The 23,250-nt window shown below is 40.4% G+C and overlaps 1 protein-coding gene across 3 annotated transcripts in view; it reads left to right on the top strand.

Annotated features, from left to right (window-relative positions):
• The window catches only part of RNF150 (ring finger protein 150), a 321,586-nt gene that overhangs the window by 252,409 nt on the left and 45,927 nt on the right, over positions 1–23,250 (top strand). For 2 of the 3 annotated variants that reach the window (XM_053582107.1, XM_053582116.1), the window contains one exon: positions 12,826–13,036. In XM_053582107.1, coding sequence (XP_053438082.1) covers positions 12,826–13,036 — 211 coding nt within the window. Of the gene's footprint in view, positions 1–6,458; positions 6,556–12,825; positions 13,037–23,250 lie in introns of all 3 variants that reach the window. The other variant, XM_053582099.1, reaches the window with a different exon arrangement.

Here is a 23,250-nt window from a genome sequence, read left to right as displayed (position 1 = left end):
ATACAAAAACATGGAAGCTAAATAACCTTATGCTGAATAATAGCTGGGTAATAGACGAGATTAAGAAGGAAATTACAAAATTTTTGGAACAAAACAATAACGAAGACACAAATTATCAGAATCTCTGGGATACCTCAAAGGCAGTCCTAAGAGGGAAATTTTTAGCACTGCAAGCCTTCCTCAAGAGAACAGAAAGAGAGGAAGTTAACAACTTAATGGGACATCTAAAGCAACTGGAAAAGGAAGAACATTCCAATTCCAAACCCAGTAGAAGAAAAGAAATAACCAAAATTAGAGTAGAATTAAGTGAAATTGAAAACAAAAGGATTATACAACAGATCAATAAATCAAAAAGTTGGTTTTTTGAAAAGGTCAATAAAATAGATAAACCTTTGGCTAATCTAACCAGAAAAAAAAAAAAAAGAGTAAAATCTCAAATTTCATCAATCAGAAATGGCAAAGACCAAATAACAAAGGACTCCTCAGAAATTCAAACATTGTTAATTGACAGATCCAAGTAGATAATGAAATGCCACAGCCCAAAGTGAAGTCTGTTATTTCTCTTCATAACTTACTGGCCAGAATTAGTTCACAAGGCTGTAGCTACCACCAGGAGAGCCTGTAATCACCTTCCAGCAGATGGGGAACTGGCATATTGGATAAATAGCATTAGTGAGTGCCTCAGTATTACCTTCCTTTTATAGACAAAGAAACTAAGGCTCAGAGAGGGTAAGAGCTTGATGAGCTTGATGTTGGAGCACAAAACAATACATTAGGAAACAATTAAAGTTTCAATACCTCCAACCACCCCCCACCATTGACAGGAGGGAGGGGAGAGTGTATAGTGGGGAATAGACTGACAGTAGCATGGAGTTTGAATCTTAGCTCTGCAGCTTATTAGCTCTTTGGGTAAATAATTAATGACCTTCAGCTTTCTTCTCCATAAAATGGGAATAATAATTTCTACCTTATAGGGGCTATTGTGAATTAACTATATCTATAACATGTCCGGTACATTGCAGAGACACAAAAACTAGTAGATATTGTCAGGGCTCTTGATTAATTAAAAATCACTCTTAACTTCATTGACAATTTTGCATATAATATTCAAAGGCTGTGAAGAAATGTTTCATGTACCCATAGAAACACTGGGTACCTTTTTAGAAGAGTTAATGTTGCGTGGGAGTATGAGATTCTTTGGTATCTGAGTAATACACACTATTTAATAACCACGTTGCTAAAAAGAGTGGGACAGCCTGCTGTGGGGCCAAAAGGAAAGCCACAGGGTGCTTGTCTCAGTTGCAAGGTGGTCGGCTGTAACAAAGCCCACGAAAGTGAACAAGAGGGGAAGGGCAGAGCAGCCCCCGTCTTTCTCCAGCAGGGTGGGGGGACATGTCATTTAATTGGGGAGAGAATCACACATGTAGGTAAAAGAACAGAAAGCAAGAATCAATAGATGTGGAAATTAGTTAGCTTGTTTTGTCATTACTGCTACAGAAGTATGAGAACTTATTATTCATAATCACCTCAGCATCATTATACAGTTGTCTGCATCTTCTTTTTTTCTGATATTCAACGAACTGTCTTTAAAATGTTTGCCTCCCTTTGGTGAATGAGCAGAGAACAGTTTTAGTGATCCTCTTGTGTTTCCAAACTGTCAAAACTGTTAAGAGATAGAGTACCCCGCCCCACGGCTCCCCCATGTGCTTTCTCATACAGTGCTTGTGAAAGCCGGGAAGGGACGGTGTTCTGTGCAACTGGTATAAATAAGATGAGTTGAGATGGACTTTGCCTTTGGATGCTTACTAAACTGTTGATGCGTTTCACCTTCCAGATTCTTTCCTTATTCTTTCACTAATTTATTTAGCCTAGTGACTTTGATTTTTCTTCCCATTCAGGGGGAAAAATAAATTGTTTGCGATCCTAATTATAGGGATATAATTTTCATATTTCATGGGCTGCACAAGAAATACAATGGTAGAAACTAATGAATGTTAGTTGATAATGGCCTGACTACTCTATATGTCATTTCAGCACTTGTTTGTTTATGCCTTTGGTTAGCCCTTTGATTTTTTTTAATTTGCACTTACTTGTTTTCCATATTAGAAAGGTTACACTAAAGAGTGGAAATCTTAGTGATCACATAGTAAAAATTAGATGCAATACCATGGTATTAAGCAGACTAATGGCAGTACCAGGACTTAGTTTTAAGCTTTTTGAGTGTTATTTCTCAATCTCTCTCTCTCTTTTTCCTCTCTCTGTCTCTCTGCCTCTCAAACATACACACACACAGACTCATTCACTTATGAACTCCACTCCTATAAGATAAAATTTCCCTCATGGGGAGCCAAGCCGTTTTTTGTTAATAACTAGAAATTTTATTTTAGGACAATGGGGAGGCAAGGGTAAAAGCAAAGTTGTTTGCAGTACAGTGGACTGAGAGGGTCTTTGATGCAGGGATCAGTCTTTTGAGTGCTTCCAGGCAATTATCACCAAAATGTTTTGTCTTTTTTTTTTAAACATTTTTCAATGTTTTTATTTATTTATTTATTTACTTATTATTTATTGCCACTGTTGTTTTAGTTGGCCCAGGCTGGGTTCGAACCCGCCAGCCTCAGTGTATGTGGCACCCTACCTACTGAGCTATGAGCGCTGCCTCCAAAATGTTTTTTCTTTTTTTTTTTTCCCATTACAATCCTGTCAATTCTGCCTCCAAAATATATTCTAAATCCACCTGTCTCTCTCTACCTTCTCCTCTCACACCCTCCTCCAAGCTGGTCTCTCTCTTCCCCTCTCTGATCTGGTATTCATAGGATAGCCAGAATGATTTTTTTTCCATGTGTCCATACCAACATAATTTTTTTTTCCACACACTGAGACCCCACCCTTCTCCCTGCTTCCTTCCAAAATGTTTTTTTCAACAAAAATAATCTTTTATTTTTTATTTTCTTTTTATCTTTTTCTTTTTATTTTATTATTAAAAATAAAGTTTTTTATTTTATTATTTTAATAATAAAATTTATTTATTTTATTATTTATTATTTTAATAATAAAAATCTTTTTATTTTTAATGATGCTATTCTTTACCTCCCTACTGAAGCTGTCACTTCAGCCGCGAGTAAAAGATGTAAAAGTCACAATCAAGTTGTAATTCCTGTACTTATTCCTCTTCGTACAGGCTTTACACTTCATTGGTTACGTAATGTTATTGTTTTATGTCAAACAGACATTTATAGTTCTGCTTTGAAGTTGTTCTTTGGGAATGTTAAACCTTGGAAACACATCCACAAACCTACCCAACTTGGAAAGCATTGCTCATTGTGGCAAATTAATTAAGATTTACAATCATTTCAAGTCTCTTTATTTGAGGATCTGAGCCTTAGAGAGCTAAGTGATAACTTGCCTAAGATTGAGAAACCAGAAAGCCATGGATCTGGAAATGTGACCTTTCAGTGGCCTTGCCTTAGCAGCTGGCAAGGAATCACTGCAGGACTGTGCTCTGCCTGGGAGGGCCAGACCTTGTCTTATTCATCTTTATACCCAACTCCCAGCACAGAACAGAATGGAACCAGGGGGTGACGTAACTACTGCTATATTTTAGGAAGATATATCTGGCAATGATGAGTGGGATGAAGAGAATAAGAAAAGACTGGCATGCAGAGAGCAGTTTAGATGCTATGCAGTGATATAGAAAAAGGGATGTTGAGCTGGTGAGGGATGGAGCAGCTCTGGGAGGAGAAGGCAATGTGACAGAAATTCAGGAAGAGTGAGTGAATGGGACTTAATGACTGTGTGGAGTGGGAGGAGCGCTAGGTCCTTGGATAAATAAATATCTGCACGTGTTTCCTGAGCAAGTGCTGTGTGCCAGGAGCTATTCTAAATGGTGAGGACACTACAGTGAATCATGCAAACACAAATTTTGCTCTCATAGAGCTTATATTCTAATTGGAGGATATATTAGTGAGGATTCTCCAGACAGAGCCAGCAGGAGATGCTTAGTATACTGACACAGAAATAGAGGTATGGATACAGATAGATTTTTCAAGAAATTGGCTTATGTGACTGTGGGGTCTGGCAAGTCTGAAATTTGCAGGGCAGGCCCACAGGCTGAAAGCTCTTGGGCAGGAGCTGATAGTGTAGTCTTGAGGCAGAATTTCTGCTCAAGGAATGCCCTGCTTGCTCTCAAGGCCTTCCAAATAATTAGATAAGGTCCACCTAGGTTATTAAAAATAATCTCCTTTATTTTATTTGAAGTCAAATGATGGTGGATATTAACCACATCTACAAAACGCCTTCAATACAACACCTAGATTAGTGTTGATGGAGTAACTAAGTACTATAGCTGGGCCACATGGACTCGTAAAAACTAATCAATGCAGAGAAGATGCAAGAATGCCTGGTGCATAGAAAGAAATAACTGAGGGTGTTTGAGAATGACCACCAGCTTTTGTGGATCAGAGACTCAAGGAAAGGCATCTCTGCTTTGGTAGATATATCCTTCTTACAGATGAGGTGATGAGACTTGGGGACATTGAGTGACTGATTTGAGTGTTAAAACAGCTAATGACGCCATCATTTGGACCCCAGCACATGTGCAGAAAGCATGGCACAGCCCTGCCTCCCAGGGACGGTCAAAGGGACCAAAGTGTTTGACTTTTTCCCTGGAGCAAAACTAGCTAGTGAGCAAGTTCAGGTCAGAAGTTTGTTCCCCAGATATAGCACTGAATATAGAAGGTCAGTATTTTTTTCTGGGGGATACAGGAGTGGCCTTATGCAACTTTAGTGCTGGACACTCCCTCCTCCTTATTGCCCCTCCCTCACCTCAATCGACTGGGCTACGACTGGCCACTACCCAGTGCCCAGCTCAGGTCTTTTAAGCCATTCCCGTTGCCTGGAACAAAATTTTCTACCCCCTTCTCCCTTCCCTTATGTGGACATGAGGTCTCAGCTTTGTTACTTTGATAGGGGACCCTTTCCTGAGCACCAGAAATAGGGTAAGTCTCCCCATTAAAAGCCCCTCCCTCTCAAAAATCCCCATTCTTCTAATGAGGTATTTAGCACTGCTGTTACTACTTTATTTATATCTGACTTCATTAATATCTGCCTCTCCTACAATGTTCCCTAAGGGAAGAAGCCAAGTCACTGTCATGCTCATTCTCAGTCTTGAGCACAATTCTTGCTAGACATGGTTTGTTGAGTGAATGCATGGATAAAGGAAGGAAGGAATGAGATACACACCTTTGAAGGAGTAGATCTTCAGAGCACCCTAAACACTAATAGAAACATAACAACATATCCTGGCAGCCTCACTCTTTTTTGTAATCTCCAATCAAATCATATTCTGCATACAGCTAATTCCATTCTTGACATTTGAGTTCTTCTACATTTCAGTTTTAAAAATGATACTAACTGAACTATTTTCTCTAATTTGGATGTACTTTCTAAGCATTTGAGCCCAAAGCTCTCTACCACAAAGCAAATGAGAATTTTGGAACTGTTAGACAAAAGAAGGTGTAAATGAGACAACAAGGTGGAAATATTCAAGAAAGGTGCCCCACTGAGAAGAGACAAAGAGAGAGTCAGGCATGGATGGAACATCCTAAGGAGACCCTCATACTCAAGACAGACAGTTCTCTTCTCTTGTCCCAGGCCGGAAATTCTGGCGCTTCTGCCCATGATCTGGAGTCTCGAGAGTAAAAGGAAAAGCTTTGACTCCAGCAGCTCACGTTGTCAAGTGGGCTCTCACTAGCCCAGCTGAGAGAAAGTTCCACTGGGAAGCTTTAAAAATGCACCTGTAAATGCCCCCCTTCTGCCACAAGGACAAATGCCCCCAACAATGGGCACATGTGAATGGCAATATATTAGTCCACATCACCTGTAAAACAGTAATGGTCAAACACAGTGAAACAAACCAGATTTTCGTTCTGATTTCTGATTTGATAACCAGCAGATGTAACAACTTCAAATGTTATTTGTGTTACTAAATGTTTCCAGGAGCTCTTTATTTCTTTTGTATTAGACCTTAAAGATTAGTGGAAATGAGCCTTTACTTAGCAGTTGTTTTCTGATTATAGGAAGAGAAATTCTGGATTTTTTAAAAAGTAGCATCATCAAGTCATCCTGCAAAGTCTATGCAATTCCCCACTTGCATTCTTTCCATTAACATTCTTCCTATTGAAAAAGAGAAAAATCTCTCTGCATTCTCTACATTTGTGAAAACTTGGAGGACTCATTTGAAAATTGTACTAGTGTAGAAAACTCCTGGGATCCAGATACATTTTAACTATATAATCACAGAAAATTACAGGAAACACTTGGCCCAGGAGTTAGGTGTTGGAGGTTTGAGTCTTGGCTCTGCCACTGAGCAGTTGTGTGACCTTGGACAAGTTGCTGGGCTATGATGGACTAGGTTGTCTCTGCAGTTACCTCCACTCTAAGATGTATGGTTCTCATTGCAGGCATCTTTTCCACAAGTCCTGTGTTGACCCCTGGCTTCTAGATCATCGCACCTGCCCCATGTGCAAGATGAACATTCTTAAAGCCCTAGGGATCCCGGTAAGCACAGCACAGTCTGCACCATCGTGATGTCTGTCTTTCTGCATTGCCTCTAAGGCAGGGAGAAAACATTCTACCTGGATTTTCTATGTCCCCTCAGTCACATCGCAGTTGCATCATCTTATGAGGCCTGAAGAAAACTTCCATGTCTGAAAACATTTTTTTCAGGACGTGACAACCCTTTCACCACATCCACTGCATTTTTCTGTGAGTCAGGGAACAGCTAGTGTAGCCCATCGGCTTCTCTTCTGGGCTGTGGCATGTGAGGGCAGGCAGGCCACCAGCAGAGGCATGACCAACCATTTGCAAACTGCCCACCTTTTGCATCATCACTCCTTCTGGGCCATCAGGGGGCATGCTTTCTGGTATTGCCCAGGATCACCTTGCTCTCAGAGGATTAAGCTCCTCCTAGCAATGGGAGGGGAGCGCAGCAGCTAAGAATGAAGCTCAATGCCTCTGCTTAACTCAAATCTCTGGGGAGAACTTGAGGGCACAGTAAACCAGAGCCACTGAATTCTAGCACTGCCATCAAGCTGGTTCCCTCACGTTTTCTGAATTTTAGTGTCTCCCCCAGTACAAAGAGAATCCTGCCAGCTGGCTTGATGCTCTAGAGAAAGACTTTCCCAGGACAGTATTAAGTGAAGCCCACAAACTGGCAGTGGGAGACAGCAGCTGCTGTGGGTTATCCCCTCTAAGAAGATGAGGGCAGGACCCAAGGCAGGGCACCGAATCCCAGGACTGCACAAAGAGATGAGAAAAAGCATATGGAATTGTCTAAAAGCAGCCAGGCAAACAGAATACAGATGCCAGCCTCCTCTCTCCCCTCCCTATTGTCACTCCTCACTACTAATGACAGAGAATAAAGAGAATATTAATAGTCCCAAGATGTCACTGAAGAAGAAAAGATCTTTAATGCCAATGGGCTAATTACCTTAGGGATATCAGAGTGGCTGTGTTGGCAAGGGCATACTGGAGCATTGTGAGCACATGCATTGCCTGAAGTTCCCCCCCCCCCCCGTGCCAACTGTCTCCACACCAACTATATGCTGATTTGCACAGTTGATCTGCCAAACACAAGTCAACTTGTGTGACTACAGCTTTGAGCTAGACTTCAAGACGATGCATGAAATTTTCAGACCAGAGTTGTTAATGCATAATGCATTCAAGGTTAAAATCAATTGTAATCAGCCTGAAACATTAGCAAAAGCCAACATCTCTATCAGATACTGAAGTCATAAAAAATTGAACTCAGTTTTTGCACTTTTTGTGTTTCTGGTTGTTTCTGCCCTTTTCACTTATTCTTTCGAGGTAGGGGGAAATGTTAAGTATATGTGTGCCCTCATATGTGTGTAGATGCCCACGATCACCAAAATCTAGAATCCTCACAGTTCTCCCAGTGAAGGTAGAGAATTGCATCATTTGATTTTCAGAGATCCTCGTCTCAATCCCCCTGCTTAGTGGTCAGGACAATGAAACCACCAAACCAGACCTTGTAGTTAAATTTTGTACTAAATAGCATTTGACTCCAGACTTTCCCCTAAAAGTGCAACTTCTCCAGAAGCTACTTGTAAATGATTTACAAATATTTCTATTAATTATTGTTTAAAAATTGAATTATTTTGGTGGCCTTTTGGCTCATTTCCAAAATGAGTAACTTTTTCATTTTCACCAGTTGGGCATTCTGGTTATAGTTTGATACCCAAGTCTGAATAAGGACTTTACTTTTCATACTTGACTCTCAGAAAAATAAACATCGGTAACATCTTATGAATTTTGCCAAGGATTTTTAAAGGCCAGCCAAACAAGAACATAACACACATTCAAGCTCACCCGACAGAACAGAACATCCTCCATGAAGAATAAGGCGTCTGTCGTGTGCTGTGTCTCAGAAGCACCGAGGCGTATGGCTATCCTCTGTGCTTCCCAAGACTTTTCTGTTTTGTTCTAGAGGATGACAGAGTCAGAGTCTGGGCAGAATTGGGGATGCTGTTCCATTCCATCCTTCTGCCTTTGGGTAGCACTATGCCTAAATTGTACCAGGGAGATGACTTCTATTCCATACTTACAACTTTCCATCTCACTGGGCAAACTCATAGCTGCTCCAGAAAACACTCCCTGTATCTAACTGAAATCCTTCTCATGAAGCTTAAGGAAATTGTCTTAGAATTTTTCCTATATTCCTTATATTCCATTTCTTCTTCTTCAAAAACAATTGAAAAGGGCCTGTCACTCTCTGATAATTGGTGTCTACTGACACGTCATCTCTGTATCCCTTACATCTGTTAAGTGCTCAATAAATTACAACCCTTCAGCACCTTCAGGACCATATTTATGAAAATCACCCTGATTCTCCTTTGAATGGTGTCAACTCACAAACAACTTGGTTTTAAACCTCATTCACTAGATTATTCAAATACAGATGCTGCATTATTTTGTGTATGCTTTTGCTTTTGTTGTTTTTCACTGAGTGTCTTTGTGCCTGTCTGTGCAATAAGACCAATAAATTTAAATTGAAAGCCAAGAGCTGAGGACACTTTTATTTCGTAAATCATTTCTCTACAGTGAGCTGAAGAATGAGAGCAGAGTTCACGGATCACGAAATTCCCATAATGTTGGATATTGTCTTTTTCCATTATATTTTGCCATGAGAAATATCATACTGAATTGAAAGAGGGGAGTCCTTTATTATCAGAAGGGTTTTTATCCGTTTGTCTACATGACTGTGCTTCACCCTCCCTTCTATCCAATCAGACCCGGGTGTGTCTGTGTAGGACCAAACACAGTTTCAGTCAGTCCCTCCTCTAAGGTACCATGTAACCTGAGTCTTTAACATGCCAGCAAACACCTCTATCACTCTAATGCTGATGTGAATAGGATGATGATTATTCATTGAAAAAAATCCTATGTAGCTGATATATTCACAAGTCCATACTAATTTTGTTTTTTTTTTTTTTTAGAGACAGAGTCTCTCACTTTGTTGCCCTTGGTAGGGTGCTGTGGTGTCACAGCTCACAGCAACCTCCAGCTCTTGGGCTTAGGTGATTCTCTTGCCTCAGCCTCCCGAGTAGCTGGGACTACAGGCACCTGCCACAATGCCTGGCTATTTTTTGTTGCAGTTTGTCTGGGGCCAGGTTTGAACCCACCACCCTCAGTATACGGGGCCAGTGCCCTACTCACCGAGCCACAGGCGCTGCCCACAAGTCAGTAACTATTAGTAGTTGCTTTATTTGACAAACTCCCCCTGCTCACCTGAACTTTTTATACCTATGCAGTATTCACTTATAAATAGCATTTGACATCTTTTTAAAAACGTTATGATTGTGACTTCTCTTAGAGGTATATAAATTTGGTTTCTATTCAGAATATTATTCTATGAACCATGTAGCATGGGTACAATCTACTGAGTTCTGAAAAGCTGGTCTAGTAAATATTAAATCCAAGCCAAATTATTCATGCTGGGACCGTAGACAGTCTCAGTAAGCTAATTAGCTCTTTCTCCTCCTCTCTGCTCTGTGAAAGACACAGCAGTCTTCTTCTTGGCCCACAAACTAAGCACAAAACACCTGCTGTATCAAAACTGAGAAATTATATAAAATGAAAGGGTGATGTTAACAACCAGGATCAACATTTTGAAAAATACGTCAATTGTTATCGTAGGTAATTGTATTCAGATGTTTATGGCTGAAATGACAGCCAGCACAGTGTACCCCCCAATTTGTTGAATCCTTTCCTTTCTGATGCCCTACACCTAGTTGGTTTTGCTGAATAAACATCTGTACATAGCATACCTTATCTTTGCACAGAACTTTACGGTTTTTTAAGTATTTTCTCAAATCTTCCCTTAATGGATATAGGGCAGATACTAACATGCCCAAGTTTTTAGAGCAGAAATCTTGAGACTCAGATATGGTTTCCACATCTCCATTTACTGAGCACATAATAATTGTTAGTGGCACTGTGAGGGGGCTGGCATCTAAGGTCAATATGGTATGGTTGCACGTGGACCAGCGGAGTGAGGCAAACATGTTAACAGATGACCTTAACAGCGTGGGAGGAGTGCCACAGAAAATGCTATCTGGAAGGTAGTCAGAGAAGACTAACCTGGAGGGAGCACTCCCTGGAAAGGGCACATTTGGCTTGGGAATTAAAGGATGATTGGAACTTGCCAGGCGTCAGTTTGAGACCTTGCTATGGGAAAGGAAGCGTGATTGGGGCAAATGTCATCCTGAGCATAGGGAAAGCATGAGCTAAAGCACTGAAAGGAGGGAATGTGTGGTGTGCTCTTTGTTTCCAAAGGCTGAAGGGAGCCCAGAAATGTAAGCAGAGCAGGCTGGAAAGCACCTGCTTTGTCACGCCAGGAGCGTGCACTTCCTTCCTTGGGAGAACAGAAGATCACACCTGTCCTTTTTCAAAACAGAATGCTCTAGTGAGACAGTAAAAGTGGATAAACTGGAGAAGAGATTGTGAGGAGATAGGGAAACTAGTAATGGAGAGAGAATGTTCACAAATGCACCTGCCTGTGTCCAATATCACGGGGAATCTACTGAATTTGGTGAATTGGTGATTCTAGGAATTGACTTTGGACAAGGTGAGTTTTGATGAATTGACTCATTTCCAATAGGGCTAGAGAAGGCAGAAAGAAGAGGGAATGCAGGAAAGAAAGGAATGAGCTGAGTCTGGGACAACAGAGGTTTCCAGCTGACTTTTGGGAAAGCAGGTGTGGCGCTCAGGAGACTGATAGCTTAACAGCAGCAAATGAGAACCAGCAGCCAACACTTAAGAAGTCTTGCTTTGTGCTCCCTGAGTTCCTGAGTTGTAGGTTTTCTTTTCTAATAAACTTTAAATACAATATTGCTATGTTAATTCCATCAATGTCAACCCAGAATTCTCCTCACATAACCCTGACCATCAGGTTCTGCATACCCATGTAATTATCATCTCTCATGACAAAGCTGAAGTTCTGAGCAAAAAAAATTAACCTCTGTTCTTAACATATCTTAAAATCAGATCCTTTCACCACCACCTTTTAAGAATAATTTTTATGAGTTTGTGTATAGACACAACTAAAAATAATTTTTAAAGCTGGAAGAGCTTTTATAGCTTATGGAAGAGCTATAAATGTATTTGCTATGGTTTCAAACAGCAAAACTAAAACCAAACAGTAAAACTTGCAGAGAAGATTTTGCCCCATAATGAAGGAGTTCAATGCTGCCCAGAATGGATTTCCTTACAAAGCAGAGTGTTCCCGTCCCTATGTTTTTCACAGGGAGTTGTCAGTGATATTGAGGAGGGGAAAAAAGAGTCCTGTAATGAATGGCTGATAGAACAAGATAATTTTATGATTATTAGTGGCACTTTGATGGGGCTGGAATCTAAGGTCACCCTGACTTTATGATTCTAAGATTTTTTTTGAGACAGAGTCTCACTATGTCGACCTTGGTAGAGTGCTGTGGCGTCACAGCTCACAGCAACCTCAGACTCTTGGGCTTAAGCCATTCTCTTGCCTAAGCTTCCCAAGTAGCTGGGACTACAGGTGCCTGCCACAATGCCCAGCTACTTTTTGTTGCAGTTGTCATTGTTGTTTAGCTGGCCCAGGCTGGGTTTGAACCCACCACCCTCGGTGTACGTGGCTAGCACTGTCACCACTGTGCTATGGGCGTCAAGCCATGTCTAAGATTTTAATTTAAAGGATGTGACTGATCCATGTTCAATTCCATATTAAAGGCATAGAATATCTTTCTGCAGTTAATTTTGGTTTGTGTTTTTAAAAGAGTAGCCTCACCCTGTGCTTTTGTGTGTATTTGTGTGTATGTGTGTATCTTTATTTTGTATGTGTGTATCTTTAATGTACAGTTTATATTGGCTTAAATTCTATCACCCTCCCACTCTCATAATTTTAGTATATTTTTAAATAATGCATGAGTATTTATGGATAATTATCAGGCTGGGGTATAAACACTCCATATGAGGAAGGGCTATCTTAATAAATAAATATCATGTATTCCCCCTAAGTAATTATTTAAATGTAAAGATGTTACTACTCTTGGAATTAAAAATTTATACCTAGATGTAAAGGGAACCTTTGGAAAGAAAATTTTGGAAGATCTTTTCACATTAATGTTACATAAACTGTATTTGGAATCTTTTTAAATAAAGTGTCTCAGAAGTATATAGTACTTATGTTTTCCTGAGACAAAAATTTAGGCTGTCAACATTTCATCTCTAGTTGATGATGTGCACTAAAAGCAGGTCCTTTTCTACTCCCTTCAGCCCAATGCTGACTGCATGGACGACTTGCCCACTGACTTCGAGGGCTCGCTGGGAGGGCCACCAACTAACCAGATCACAGGGGCAAGCGACACAACAGTCAATGAAAGTTCAGTCACTTTGGACCCTGCTGTCCGGACTGTGGGAGCCTTGCAGGTGGTCCAGGATGCAGACTCCACACCCCAGGAGGGGGAAATTATCTTTACTACTAACAGTAAGTTCTGCTATGCTTAAAAGTACCAGAGCCATAAGGGCTGTTACCTCATTGGAATGGGGAACATTGGAATGGGGAAAAGATACCTTTCCTTGAGAAGACAAAATAATTTGAGTGAGTATATCATTGTCAGGGTCAACAGTCTTATCTGTCAGGCCCTTAGATGCCCAGGCACAGAGGGGACCTGGCTGCCTAAACCCACACTCTGGCCTGCCTGCACACTGACACCAGGGCACACGCCACAGCACTGTGCACTCTTCATGTCCTCTTCGCCATGGTCCCTGAACCGGATAACCTCCAATATGTGGGTTTGGCCTCTCATATTGGAGAGCAGGTGAGAGAAGCAACCACAAGGGATCCTCAACAGAACTAGGATAAGACACAGCCCCACTCACTCCTTGTGTATGTGTGAAATTTTGCTATCACTGGAAAACATTAAGGTATCATGCACACACCTAGGCACACTCAAGTGTGCACTTGGCTGTAAGCTGCACCTTTTTAGATGTCATTTTTGCAGTAGAATCTAAACTCCTGTATACAGTGCCCCTGCATATTATTATAAAATATCTTCCAGGTATTTTGTCCCCATCTCCTACATAGACAGTCACTAGATCGTGTTCTGTTTGATGGTAGTTTAAAAGTCTGTATTAGCATCAACATTGAAGCAAAAGTCTAAAGTACCTACTATTCAGTCTAATACAGTAGAGATAAAAGCTTCAGGGTTCTAAGAAAATCAGCATGCAAATTAACTTAGGTTGAAGGTTAAAAGAGTGGGCAGATATTGCAATTTTTAAACAAAGTGTTATTTATTTTGATAGAAGTAACCTACTCACTATAGGAATTTAGAAATATAGAAAAGCAGATTGAAGTATTTGGGAGTATTGCCGTTTAAGATGGCCATTTTTTAAACATGTTCATGATTTTCACAGAATTTATAAAATCATACTAAAGATGCATTTTTCTGATGACTGACTTCATTGTTGAAAAACCGCAAGGGAAAGAGAAAACAAAAGAGAATGAAAAAAATAATTTAAGGTGCCGCTCCCTAAAAATAATCTATCCCAATCATTTGGTCTCTTTCCCAGTAACCTTTTAGGATATAGTTGAGGCAACCCCATGGGGTTTGAATGTTGTGTATCATAACCATCACATTTCCACAGGACCTTGACAGAAGGTAATTTAAAAAGGAACTTGGTGAGAAATATCTGCTCATGCAAGGTGAATAGTTCTTGATAAAAAGAGTTACATCAAACTGGTTAACATCATCATCTCAATAAAAAAGAGTTTTAACTTCAAAAACTTCACTTTTAGAAGTATAACAATCTCAGTACTGAAACGTTGACACTAGGCATTAAAAAGCTCTTAAAGATGATTTTGAATACCTTTGTACTCAAAGACGATTTTGGTACCTTTGTTTTGAGGATCTAGACGGGTGCTGTACAATATTAACATAACATAAGCTGCATATGTAATGTCAATTTTTTGCCACCACACTAAAAATTTAAAAACTAAAGTGAGTGTTCATTTTAATAACATATTTTATTTAACCTAATATATTCAAAATATTTTACCTTTTTGTACTCAGTCTTCCAGATCTGGTATGTATTCTACACTTGTGGTATGTTTTAGTTAGAACTAGCCTCATCTGAAGTACACAGTATTCACCTGGATATGGCTACCACACTGGAGAGCATAGGTCTAAAATCACAGTAATTTAAGTAAAATGACCTTTAAAGTCATTTGATTCTTAAGAGAATAAATTTCTAATTTTTACCATGAGAAAATTGTAGCCTGTGGAAGTAAATGTCTGACTCATGTCAAACAAGTTCTCTTTTAAATATACAAGATGGTCTCATACTTCTTCCATTTATTGGGCTTTACACATAATTATGACCATTCATTAACAATCTTAGTCAAATATATTGGAAAGCCTGATAAAATTTTGCTATCATTGGAAAACATTTAAGGTTATCGTGAACTTTGAGCTCATAAGAAGAAATAAATCAAAAATGGGTCAGTATCCTTCCAATAGAATGATTACTTGATTTTGCAAGAGAAAAATGTGTAATCTGTCAGATTCCTCATTTTATAGAGTGGCCATGTACTACATCTATATTTTAGTAAACCCAAGATGACAGATGAAAAAGCATTTTAATTTAAATGAATTTAAAATAAAATAGATTTAAATTTATCATGGGTTAAAACAGAATAAAACAGAAAATTATGGTGTCTATCCTTGTAATTCATAATCCCTAAACTGTTTTTTGCATAGAATGTTTAGGTCATAGGAGGCATTCAGTAAATATTGATTGAATGACTTGAGGTGAAGGTTTTCAATGTGAGCTTGAAGCAGGGACCTCTGTTCTCAACAGAAGAAAAAGAAATGCCAGATAATCTCAAAGGAAGATATTGACAAAGTTGAGATGAAGAAAGATGAGTAGTAAAACTGTATCTATAGTCAGAAGACTGATAGAATATATGAATATGGCTAGAGATGTCGGTTTTCTGGTATAGAATGTCGGTGGCTCCATGCCACCTCATCACCCTTGTCGGTGCTGCTATGGCACCCCGTCACTGCACAGAAGAAACAGCCGGGACACAGATGCTTGCAAGAAGTACAAAGCTTGCAAGAAGTGGACTTTCCCTGGGCAGTGCTTGTGGCTCAAAGGAGTAGGGCGCCAGCCCCATATGCCAGAGGTGGTGGGTTCAAATCCGGCCCTGGCCAAAAACTGCAAAAAAATAAAAGAAGTGGACTTCCCATAGGTGCAGGGAAGCCCAGAGTAACCTCTTCCATGGCCTTTCATTGAAGCATTATACAACAGGTATGGGGGCCCACATACAGGAGCTACCTTAAAGATCGCTACCTGCTCTTTCCCCACGGGCTCAACTCCCACCCTGTTGCACCATGAATGTTCAAAGTATAACACCTGCTTGCCAATGAGCCTCTGGATTTTTTTTTTTAACATAAAAATTTTATTTATTTATTTATTTTTTGTTAAATCATAGCTGTGTACGTTAGTATGATCATGGGGCACCATACACTTGGTTCATAGACCGTTTGACACATTTTCATCACACTAGTTAACATAGCCTTCCTGGCATTTTCTTAGTTATTTTGCTAAGACCTTTACATTCCACATTTACTAAGATTCACATATACCTTTGTAAGATGCACCGCAGGTGTAATCCCATCGATCCCGAGCCTCTGGATCTTATCTCATTAGCGCATGCAGTTGCTTGAGGGCTTGTCTGTGGGCTGCAAAACATCTCCATGCCTGCCAGGAGATTGTCCCTCTCCCAGCACCTCCCTCGAGAACCAGTGACCACTCTTACAAGCCTGGTGCTTGGTCTCCTACAATAAAAACTAAATCTTTCCTACAAAATATTTTTCCTAGACCATTTATTTCTGATTAGTTCTATTTATTGTGATTTCCCAGATTTTCCCAAACATGACCATTCCAATTCAATGTTAATGGTTGACACTGTTAGCCAAATAGCTGTGACTCCTTTAAAGAAAAATCCTCTGCTCTTTACAGGTCTTAAATTGCCTAATGCCCTGCTCAAGTAAGTTTTTAATCAATAAACGGACAAATACAAATGCATGACTAAATGAGTGAAAAATTCAAGTTCTCATCAGCATTGTATTGCTGTGTACTAATAAAAATAACGTGGATGTAGACCTAAGTGTGGCTGGGAATACGATAATGCAAATCAGAAATAAATAAAACAGTGGAGGTTTCATCTGATGTTTCTCCAAATTAACCTTTCCTCTCCTCACGCCTCCACAGACCCAGGTGAAAAGGAAGAAATAATAGTAGTTAATAAGAAATAATAGTAACAAATAAATTGCAACAACCACATACCAGGCAGCCTGTTAAGCCTTTACACATAGTAGCTCACAACAACCCTTTAAGGTAAATATTATTTTTATCATCCTTTTACTGATGCAGAAAAGGAGGCCCAGAGAGATTAAAAGTAACTGGGTTGGGGCACCACACTCGACTACAGTAAGCTCAGAGAATGAGCAGAGGAAGGAAATTAACACAATTGCTCGCTCACTTCTCATTTATTTATTCATTTCCTCCACTTTCCTAAATCTCTTAAATGGTCAAAAATGTCTTTAGTTCCTACCTGCACCCTCTTTCCAACCTCTGTTATTCCTTTCTTGGCAAAGAGCAATGGTATGCAGTCAGTCAAATGCATGTCAAAGTCATTTCAGCACGCCCAGGGTGAAGATGCAGACCAGACTGCCTTCAGAGTAAAGATGGAAAAATTTGGCATTAAAGGATCATCTTCAGCTCCCAGAAACAGAAAAAAAAAAAAAAAAGAAGAAGAAGAAGAAGAAAGAAAAGCATTTACAAAGCCCCAGCTCATTGGAAGTCTGATGTTGGGAGGATATTTGCATGCATATTTTTCCAGTTTCTGACATTCCTTCTTTTTCTAAATTCACATGGCAGTGCCAAATCACACAATCTTTCCCCTCCCACTTTGTGCAAGGGGTCATTTGTATGAGTGCCCAATATCACTCACCAGTCTTTATCTGCAGGCCTGATCCTGCCAAGAACACACTATGCCTTCTGACTCCCAAGCTGCAGGTTGTTGGGGTTGGTTCTACAGGGGGAAAATGTCCTTTGGACCAAAAGGAAATGCATCTCAACAAACAGCCCTGTGTGGGTTAGATGCTCCAGAGAGGAGCTAGAGAAAGACAGGCAAAAACGAAGACTTTATTACCCCTTCCCAGAAATTTTAGGTGCCACACCTTCTCAGAAACATCTAAAAACTGCCCTTTATTTTTCAGAGAGGTTGTTGACCTCAGCAGCTGTTTCCTTGTTCCCCTTATCGAGTGACTACACAAGTGGCCAGCTCTGCCTGAGGGTCGTTACCGGCTTTTCCCGCTCTCACACTGGAAGGAACTTACAATCAGCCTGTGCAGGGGGAGTGGAAAGAGTTTTTTGTTAATGGGCAGAATCTGCCCCAGTACATTCTAAGGAGCACTTGGCATGATGTGTTTGGCCAGGAAACCTGGTCTTCAAACTTTATAGAAGGAAATATTGCACATGAATTTATGTGGAGGCTAAAACTTGGCCTGTTGAAAAATGAAACATGGTGTAGGTTTTCTCTGAGAGATTTCTGTTGCTAAACTTTCCATCAACTCTGATCCTTGGGGAAAGAGTAGTGAATCTAGTATGTAGAAGAAGCATCCCTCAATCCCACAGGGAGCTGGTTCCAGGGCACCTCTCCACCCCCTAAGATACCAAAATCTGAAGACACTCAAGTCCCTTATATAAAATGGTATATATTTGTATGTAAGCTATACACATCCTCCTATATACTTTAAATCACCTCTAGATTATGTATAATACCTAATACAATGCAAATACTATGTAAATAGTTTTGTGTTTTTTATTTCCATTACTTTATATTGCTGTGTTATTTTTCTCCTGGGGTTCTTTCCTGAGTACTTTTGAGCCATGGCTGGTGGTTGGTGGAACCCAAGGCATGGGAACTAGCAGATGCAGGGGCCATTTTTATTTTTGCTGCATTGACACTTAAAATGGATTGAGTGGGGGTCCTATTTTCCTCCCCCTAGATGAAAATTTCAGTCGGCCCAGGAATTTTCTGCTTGGTCTTAGGTAACAGACAGTACTAAGGATCCCTTTGGGTCCGGAAGAAAGACAAAAAAATTGCTTATCTTGGGCGGCACCTGTGACTCAACGGAGTAGAGTGCTGGCCCCATATGCGGGAGGTGGTGGGTTCAAACCCACCCCCGGCCAAAAACTGCAAAAAAAAAAAAAAAATTACTTATCTTTCTGGGTCCTTTCTTTTCTAGTTCCTACAGCTCAGGATAGATGGATCTCTTACTCACTAGGCCTTCCACAGCCCATGCATCCAGCAGTCCATTTGCAGCCCTTGTCCCCTAAGGTCCCCTTGTCCCCCCAGAAGTGTCTCTTGACATTGACCCCGTCCAGCTAGCTCTTCCATGTGGCCACTCTGGAACACTTGCACATCACCTGCCCTGACGGTCCTCTTCCAGGACAGCAGCTGTCTCCAGCCTTTCACCCCACACAGGTCTTGAGCAGGAGGGACACCTGCGTCCACAAAAGTTTGAGTAAATTTTTTGCCTAATGCAACCTACAGTGAACATACTTCATAATCCACTTAGGAGCTTCTTTGCAGCAACCCCTCGTAGGCTTCCTCCCCTGCCTTTTCTGCGAGGGGCGTGGGATTCAGCATGAGGACGCTCTGTCCACGAACGGTCTCTATACCACTCCCCCCACTTCCCTCTCTTTCTCTTTTTGTCGCCTCCAAATGGGTGATGGGGTGAGAACCATAAGATAGGTTCCCCTTTATACCCATTGTACATCTGGCCACGGGGAGGGGAGCAAAAGAATAGCTCGAGGTGAGAGCATCTGTCTCACGCTTCTTTGTTCTCCACATCTCTTCAGCAGAAACTGAGGCGGGAAGAGTCCCACAAAAGTACAAAAGAGTGAGTTCCCAAATGTCTTGATGATCTTCCCCTGAGGACCATATGCTTTGCCAATTTCTACACTAAAATGCAGTCCCTTTTAAAAGAACCTAGAGATACGTTAGCTTTTGGGGGGGAAATGCAAATATGCTCATACTCTTTAGAATGCACTCATGAGACAAAATTTTTAAAACACAGCTGGAGCTACAGCACAGGAAAAAGTCATCTCCATGCCAGCTGTAACACTCAGCCACTGCAGCCGCCCGAGAGCTCTCCAGTGACACATACACCGAAGTAATTATGGGGAAAACTTCCAGAGAGTTCATTCAGAGACTCGTATGTAGTCTCTGGGAGGAGTCGCTTTCCCTGATTTGGGCAACTCAGGATATAACTTCTCTAGGGATTCATCACTACTCAAGTTGCATTTTCTTAAAAGCACAGTCATTCTTATAATTGATAAGTCCCATGTTTACTTAGGGAGCAGCTGATAAAGCATTTAGAACATTTCTATTAAAAACTTTTAAATGCCCTAGGCCTGCTCTGATTATAGCCTGAACGACTCCAACAAGAAAAAGAATGTGTGTCCAGGATGTTTTCAGGGAACATGATTATTTTGAACCTCTGATTCAGGGCAACTGAGAGAAAGAGGAAGGGTTGGCATGAACATCACACTTCTGTTTCACATACATGTACAACTATGTTTGCAAAGCAGCAATCTCCAGGTTTTATGTGACTACAAAATATACTGATGCATTCAGAAATAAACTCATCTAAAGCATTCCATGATTTATGAGGGAGTTGCAAGAGTGAGTAGTCTCATCTGCTTTTTCACCTGAGGGCAAAGCCTAAAATGGTAAAGTAGCTGCCCTTGACAATGAATAAATATGTCGACTGGGACCCACCATGACAGTGATCTCCCTTAGCACCAATAAAATTCGCATTAGCTCTGGAAAGATGATCACCTTGATTTGTGAGGCTATTCCATCATGGCAAACAAAAGAATCAGCGGGTCATTTAAGATTTTAGACACCATGTCATCTCCCCTTCAGGAAATAGTTAAGTCACAGGGGACTACTTCTGTGCAAAAGGAAGAATTTGCAGATTGGGACACTGCTTCCAACTATCATCTCCACGTGTCTGAATGTGCCCTTGTTTCTGAGCCTCTCAGCTCATCAGTTCAATAGCAGCTTCAACAGAGACAGCTATTCTGAAGAGCAAAGATTTTTGCAATTAACACACACCTTAATCATCAAGCTTACCCATGTGGCAACTCTCCTTTCCACATTCCACAGGGCTTCTGATTAAACACATTTCTTTCAATTAAAAACATTTGCCAACCCAAGAAGCCCATTCAGGGCCAGACTCCCAGGGTTTTCTTGTCTTGTGTATCTGGTACCTCTTATTGGAAGGATTGAGGATCTGCAGATTCACAAACAGCCCGTGAGAGAATTAGTCAATTTAGACCATACATTCATTGCTACTTGACACTCTCAGCCTAATTATAACACAACCACTCACCTGGAAGAAACTGGTCTTCCTGAACTGAAGTAATTCAGCCTGCAGATTCAATCCATTCATTGGTGGGAGATTGTCTCAGATGTTCTGAGTTACTCATTGATAGCACCATCTCCAATTGATTAATCCCTCACAGTGCTGCCTTGTTTTTGATAAGTGTCCAGCTCAGCAACTGTTACCAGATTGATCTGGGAAAGGGGCTGTCGGGGAGACCTGTACTTTACCAGACATCAGCGCACCGTGCCTGGATCTCAGCAGCCAGGCAGCAGCTGGTGGCAGGAAACACAGCTGGCCCGTCAGCACTTTTTCCACATCTGAGCAAGGGCTGGTGTAAATAAGATAACTTTTCTGTTTGCATTTCAATTCTAAAGCAAATCATGGGAAGGTTCCATCATTCAGAGATTAAGAAACAGGAACAGCTGAAAATGCCTTTTGGGTGACATAAGAATTGGCTGTGAAAATGTCAGAGTTAAGGGTTCTGTAAGTCAAAATATTCCAGAAGTAAAATCCGATAGTTCAGAAAAAGGAACAGTATAACTACCAGAACATTACTGGAGTTAGTTGCAGGAAGATGATATCATTAAAATATTATTAGCCAGAGGCAGATAATTTGGGCCTTAGGCCTGGTTTTCCCTCCACTTACCTGTCTGACCTTGGGCAAGTCCCTTACCCCCTCTGTACTTCTATTAGGCAAGTGTACTAGCTGGTCATTTTTAATGTGCTTTCCAGGTCCCTAACGCTAATAAAGTTAGAATCCCTATCTTGGCACCTTTCCAAGTCCCACTAGGAAAAGCTCAAGATGTGGTATTCTCACTTACAAGCCTTTGTTGTCACCCTTTTCTTTCCAGCCCCATTGAGCCCACCTAGCAAGAACTATGTCCTGGGCTCTCTCCCCACTCCACATTTTTTAGGACTATAGCGCATCACCATGAGATCCAGTATCTGCCCATCTTCATATAAAATGAATGGTTGAGAAGATTGGGCAGAACAGGCTAGAGCAGCTACCAGCTGGTTCCCAGCCATGGCCCGGCCTTCTGGGATTCCCATAGGCAATGGATTCTGCCCTCACAACATCGATGACAGCACCTCAGCATCCAGAATGCTCCTTCTCAGCATTCACCTGGTTCTTATATAGCCTTTCACGTAGATGTTAACAATAATAGCTGTTATGGTATGTCGTTTAAAAATACGTATCATGGCAGAACAACTCTTCCCTGTTCTGTTTTAATATCGATGCTAAACAATGGGCAAACGAGACTTAGGAAAAAAACCATTGTTTCCTCAATAGAGTGGTGTAGGTGCAAAGTCTGTGTGTACTTAGGTATTTAGGTGACTACCCAGTGTGGTATTTAGACATCTATATGTACAATTTTTGCATATTTATAATATTTTATATTTTTACAACAAATACCACATATATTGTCTCATTTTCTCTTCTCCGGGAAATAAGAAAATAAAAAATGATACAACTCTGTGACATGGTTTGCAATTGGTATTATCTCCATTTTTACAATGAGGAGTTGTTGGTCCACAGTCAGAGTTGTTGGTCCCAAATTGAGGAATAACATATTGGTCAACCAACCCCAATGCCAGGTTGGTCTGTGCTGTATGTGAATCTATTCATAAGTCTGTAAAGTAACTTTAAAAGAAATTAGTGATAATATAACTGAGTTCCCAGTTCAGCTAAATATTTTAAAACTATATTTGCCACCAAAATAATTAAGCTCCAGGCATTTTATTAAAGATTTAGTTTTACTGGTTAACACATTGAATGCTAAAAAGTAAATTTCTTTCTTTATAGCTGTGAAATATGAAAGAGAAAAGTGTTTTGTAAAGAATATTTAATTTAATGATTACTGTCAATTCGTTTTTAAAATAGCAGTGATTAAAAAAAAAATCTTACTATCATCTTTCAAGGAGTCAAAGCTTGCTCTCTCCTGGAAGAAAGAAATGCCTTAAATTCCTTAGTCTTTCTTTCTAAGATGTCAAAGCATAATTCACTTACAATATCTTATTGTGTCTCTATAACTTTCTTGCACAATGGAAGCAGATAGTAATAATGTGTCCCAAAAGGAAACCCAAAAGCAGAGGCCTAAATCCAGTTTCCTGACCTAACCCTGGGGTCTTTCCATACTGACCACGTGGTTAAATTGGTTTCCTATGAAGACATGCCCCCAAAGTTCACTTGTTCCAAACTAATACCAAAAAGTTAAAATTTAATTTAAATAAGCCC

Source organism: Nycticebus coucang, chromosome 1 (assembly GCF_027406575.1).
Source record: "Nycticebus coucang isolate mNycCou1 chromosome 1, mNycCou1.pri, whole genome shotgun sequence".
NCBI classification, from domain to species: domain Eukaryota; kingdom Metazoa; phylum Chordata; class Mammalia; order Primates; family Lorisidae; genus Nycticebus; species Nycticebus coucang.
The sequence above is the reverse complement of the archived record's forward strand: the minus strand, read 5'-3'. Positions and strand labels throughout refer to the sequence as shown.